The 5404-nt window shown below is 39.0% G+C and overlaps 1 protein-coding gene across 2 annotated transcripts; it reads right to left on the bottom strand.

Moving 5' to 3' along the window:
• Nucleotides 1-2503: 2503 nt before the first annotated feature.
• On the bottom strand, nt 2504-5404 carry LOC130521992 (uncharacterized). 2 transcript variants are annotated; one of them, XM_057025892.1, is made up of 7 exons: nt 5195-5404; nt 4840-4996; nt 4376-4572; nt 3585-4280; nt 3343-3471; nt 3222-3259; nt 2504-2801 (listed from the first exon to the last, which is right to left on the bottom strand). In XM_057025892.1, the coding sequence occupies exons 3-7, from the start codon at nt 4437-4439 to the stop codon at nt 2697-2699; spliced, it is 1032 nt and encodes a 343-aa protein (XP_056881872.1). In that variant the 5' UTR covers nt 4440-4572; nt 4840-4996; nt 5195-5404; the 3' UTR covers nt 2504-2696. The 2 variants fall into 2 exon arrangements, with proteins under 2 accessions (XP_056881872.1, XP_056881873.1); XM_057025893.1 differs by lacking the exon at nt 3222-3259 and having other exon boundaries at nt 2505-2801.

Below are 5404 nucleotides of genomic sequence, written 5' to 3'. Positions count from 1 at the left end.
GGAGGGTTGTGTACATCAAGTGGGTCATTCTGGTCACATCCCCCACATGCCTTACTTCGGGGACTCGCGACTAATGTCAAGATGATCTTACACCAAACGGAAGTGAAACACTGCTTATATAAATGAGTTTGAGGAGACACAGGTGGAAGACGTTTGGGCGGGCAGTCCAATCACACAAGTGGGAAGTTTGACAGGAAGAAGAAAATGACACCAGACTTCAAAATAAAACGATGTGGGGAGACAAGGATGAAAACTTGTAAAGAACAACCTTTCTTAGCACTAAGTGGTCATGACAGCTCCTACTGCAGCAAAGATCTAAAGGGCTGTCACTGGGTAGTTGATTTGAGAATAGTGGGAGTATTTGCTCCCATGATGAATGTGTTTTTAGCTGTTTGGGGAGACTGCTAAACACCTCGGGCCTCCCCCTCTGTTTAATGATGGTGTCCTAGCCGGGCTCAGATGGCTTCTCCTACACCACATTCAAACTATCTAGCTTCTGTGTTTGATTTAATGAGTTTGACTTTGTAAAAACAGAAAGCCAACATGAAACCACTCTCTTGATGCACATATTTGGATGAACTAGTTGAGTCCTGCTATGTTGTAGTTGCTACTGGCCCACGTTGATCGTGTTCCTCTTCTGTTGTGAAATTAACATAACTGATCACAACTGAACCTTACTTGAGCGCACACCGCTACAATGGAACATATTATGTTGCTACTTCTTTGTGGTCAGCTTTGAACAAAAACGCTGCAGAGACATCCTGTTGACAGCCACACGGTGTGGTGGAGTAAGGGGAGTGACCTTGAAAAAGTACACACTGAAGCTCAATATAAAAGTCCACAGTCACAAACAAGTTGAAGCAGCTTTTATGTACTATCGTCCTTTCTTGCGGAACAAACTTCCTCAGCATCTGAGGACTACTCAAACATTCAATGCTTTTAAGTCAGGCCTTAAATAATAATTTACTTCTCTTATTTTCATTATTTTAATAGAATTTTCTTAAATGATATTTCATGCTAATTTATTTGCCTTGTTATAATGTATTTCTTTTTTTTTAAATGTTATGCCTTGAAAAGCACTATGAATTGCCTTTGTGTCTGAATAGTGTTATATGAATAAACTTGCCCTGCCTAAAGTGAGACTGATCGTTGATCGGTAACCACACAGGGGCCAAAAAAGCGGCCCTGTTGTTCCGGATTTGAGTCATGCAATATGTACACCTACAAGAAACAGCTCAAAAGATAAAGTAAGAAGGTATGTTTTCTGAATGGGACAAGAATGGCCTTTTTTATTATGTAAAATTGAAATCATGGCCATTTTGTCCCATTGAAAGCATTTAGTAGGACATCCAATCTTGAATTAAAATTTAGGACTAGGTGAATTATCACCCATCTTTTATCACATACACTATATCCACCAGCTATAGATCTTGAGACTAGCAATGCTGCTGACAATAGGCCTAATCTTGTCTCACACAAATTTGACTCGTTAAACCTTTGGACTGTGGATTTGACATTTAAAGAATCTTTTTAAAAAAATCTTTATGTGTTTAATTTCTCAAGTCAAGACTTCGGCAGGCCTTCCTTCCTGTATTCAACTCTGTAATGACTTCTGTTTCTACTTATTAGTGTTTCCTGATGTACAATAATTATCGTATTTTGTACGATCATTTGGATCTTTTTACATTCATGGATCCCCACAAGCCCAAAAATCGAATTTACTAATTATGTGAAGGTGTTGTAATTGCCTTTTTTTTGTGAACCATGAAGGGAAGTTTCCGTGATTACCAGCACCAGCCCCACATATAGATTGTGCATGGTGACAGATCTGGAAGTCATAGAGCCAGCAAAAAAACAAACCCCAGAGCACATCACAAAGAGGGCCACAGATCATCTAGTAGATTTCATCAAGAACGTGTGTTCTGTGCTGATTTGGAATCATCATATGTTGCAACTTCCATAGGAATGCACATTAAGAGTGACTGCAACTTTGTTAGGTTCAAACTGTTCATATAACAATGCTGTAACTACTTATTATCACTCCTGACCAGAACCCTGACCTACTTTAGCTGATGTTCTATTACCTCGGGATAGCAGGGGACAACCTGAACATCCTGTGACACTCCATCCCCCATTTTCTTATGTTCCTTTTGTATATATCATGCTTTGTTTTATCATGTGATGCTTATGCTTTATCATATGACGCTTACACGTACGCTTATTGTAATCTTACATGTTTGTGTGCTAGTATAAGAAAAACCTCACCAGGGCCCACACTTATAGCTCACACTGCAGACGTGTGGTTGCCCTCGCAGCAAGTAAACTGAAGCTTTCGTCTCATTCCTCTGATGGCAACAGCACGGGAAGAAAACTGATCACTTTCTCCCCAACAAACTTATGTCGGACATCCTTACAAGAAAAGTCTTCTGCGTTCTAAATGTTGAATCCATCCCTCAAGATGTGTTCTAATTGAGTTTTCTTTTAATCTAAAGTATTAAATGACTTGTTTTTCCTTTAAAAATGTCTTTATTGTACAACCTCTCTGGGAGCAACAAATAAAACATATTCCTAATCTCAAAATAAGTTGTTAAGAACTTTACATGCAACAATGCCTGACAAAACATGTAGCCCGCATTTGATTATTTGTCCAACCCGATGAATCGTTGTGACAAAGTGTAAAGAGTTCGTTTGAAGCATCACTGAATGAAAGAGTAAACACAATTACTGGTCTCTGTTATCCTTCTTGATTTGTTAAGATTCTGGTGGCTTATATTGGCATAATGGAGATTTTTCTCTTGAACCTGGTAATGAAAGAGGAAAAAACAATCACTCTCTACTTTAGACCACAAAAACTGTTGAAACCAAATTTTAAACCGATGTACATTCATGATACTGTTAATATCACATCAGTATCCTTCGCAAATACATTACATAAAGTGCAAATGCTCATTGATTTCCAGCATGACGCTATATGTTGAATTACTATGTCCCTGACACAACTCCGATTAAAGAAAGATGGAGAGAAGATGACTGAATGGATGGATGTCTACTTCGGTAATCACAGATTAGTCATCTTTCAAGCTTTCATAAAAAACTCAAAAATATTTCAGTGAACATCGCTGCAATGAACGTTGTATTACTGAGTTAATTTCTTACAATTTGCAAGAATGATTTGATAGATTTTTAAGACACATTCGTATTTAAATTATAATAAAACTCACGCTTCCAGTCATATCACAGGATGGATCTGTTGGCGTACCTGTTTAAAGACGTGAAAAAGATTCTAACAACAAAAGTTTTAAATTAGAATGTTGTATAATTGACTGAAAGACAAGGGCTTACCTGTATTCTGGGAACTGATCCTCTTGTGCAGCTTAAACAGTGATAAAGCCAATAAAACACACAGTATGGTGGTGAATACCAAAGCACCAGTCAAGAAATATACAGGTTTGTCAGAAGAAGAGGCTCTGTCTGCAAATAAGCAAGAAAAATTAAACATTTTTGAGGATGGTTTCAAGTAAAAATTGTGCTTCGCTCACTAACAAGTCGACTTTTAAAATTACTTTAACTTTTGTTTCACTTACTCTGTCCATACTGTCCAATGTCCAGCTTGGTTCCATTTCCAAACAGAATTCGTCCACATGTTGCAACAGCACAATAGTAGGTCCCAGCCTTGGAAGTATTCAAGTTTCTCATGGGCAAATTGTAGAAACAGGTGTTTTTTCTCTCACACTGTTCTTTCTTGCCTCCATGGGTGTAAATGAGCTCTGGTACAGACTCTCCTGACTTCTTGAACCAGTAAACTGTGTGTTCCTCTTCACAGGTCCCAGTATGTACTCTGCAGTTCAGAGTCACAAAACCTCCAGACTGAACAGACTTTGATGGTGACTGATGGACCTCTACTGGTACGGTCAAATGTAAAATCGGAATATGGACAATATAGATCTTTTCAAATTTAAATTCATGCATACTGCTACTGCCACAGTAATATACTGCTGAGTCTAAAGGGCTCAAACTTGCAATTGTCAGGTGGTAGTTTTTCTCTGTAATGTTACCTGAAAAGCGACCGTTCTTGAACTCTTTGCTAAAGCCTACATTGACATCATCTTCATAAAATGTAGAGATGAGCTTTGGTTTCTCTCCTTGAGTTTGCTTGTACCAGTAGAACGCTGATACAGGCTCGTCCTTACGGGAACACTGCAGTGTCACATTTTCCCCGATATTAGCAAATACTAAACTATTCACTGGATGCACAAACGAGGATGTTTCATCTGTCAGGACTGAAGGAAAGAATAAACCACAAAATTACCAAAAACTAGTCAAGTGCAAATGTTTAGAATGAAGTTATTAAAATATTCAATATGATCAAACTTACCAAAAGTCCATAAAAATAAACAGAGATATGAAGCCAACTTCAGCGATTCAATTGTGATGAGCATGTCTAGGTTAATGCTGAGATCCTCTACCTATGGACTACTCTCATCGATAAGTATGTTTGGCAGACTGCCCTGGTTTGAAAACAGTGAACACATGTCCACTGGATCACACCTCCTCCAATGTTTACAAGTCCATCTGATGAAAGTCAGCATGAAAAACAACTGAGTATCATTCAGTACACCAGGAAGTAAAGTAATGTTAAACTCATTGTTTATTTTCAGGGGACCACTGCTATCTGTATGAAATCCTCCACCACAGTTCTGTGAAACTTTCACAAGTTTTTAGCAGAAAGACTAACAGGATTAATTTAGGAAAATAAAGTTTTTAAGTAGCCACCTGTTACAACAGAAAATGTGTCACACAAAAGCATTTTAATAAAAGGACTTGATTATATTTTCTTACCTTTAGATGGAGGTGTTCAAAACAAACCTAAAGAAACTTAGCATCTTTATCTTGCTTCTGTGGCGGGGTGGAGAGAGGTGGAACGGTTAACGACAACGCCACCTGGGGAATTTCACCCCAGGAATTAACCGGAAAACAGGCACACGCAGATAAGGTTCTGTTCCAGAGGCAGAGACAGCATTGAGGGTTAGGCACTACAATTTTATTAAATCCAACTCAACACAAAAATAACTCGGCTGTACAAAAGTCAAACAAAAGGGGTGGACAGGGCTGGGGCCCCACCGGCAGGTAAAACGCAATTAAGGGAGATAACCAAACTAAAAACACCCGTGCTACTGCAAACAAAACTACACACCAGGGGTGAGGAAAACGCCCTCCACCAGGGGTTGGGTCCCCACCGTGGCCCGCAGCACCTGTCCACAAAGAAAAGAGAACAATTAAATTTCCAGCGGTAACAATTGACGCGACGAGCACACACGCACACACACTTCACACAGACAGGCAAATAAATTGTGACCAACAAGAACACCACATCAAACAAGAAACGAACAGAACAAAACCTAAA

The sequence above is a fragment of the Takifugu flavidus genome, chromosome 3 (genome assembly GCF_003711565.1).
Source record: "Takifugu flavidus isolate HTHZ2018 chromosome 3, ASM371156v2, whole genome shotgun sequence".
Classification (NCBI taxonomy): domain Eukaryota; kingdom Metazoa; phylum Chordata; class Actinopteri; order Tetraodontiformes; family Tetraodontidae; genus Takifugu; species Takifugu flavidus.
The sequence above is the reverse complement of the archived record's forward strand: the minus strand, read 5'-3'. Positions and strand labels throughout refer to the sequence as shown.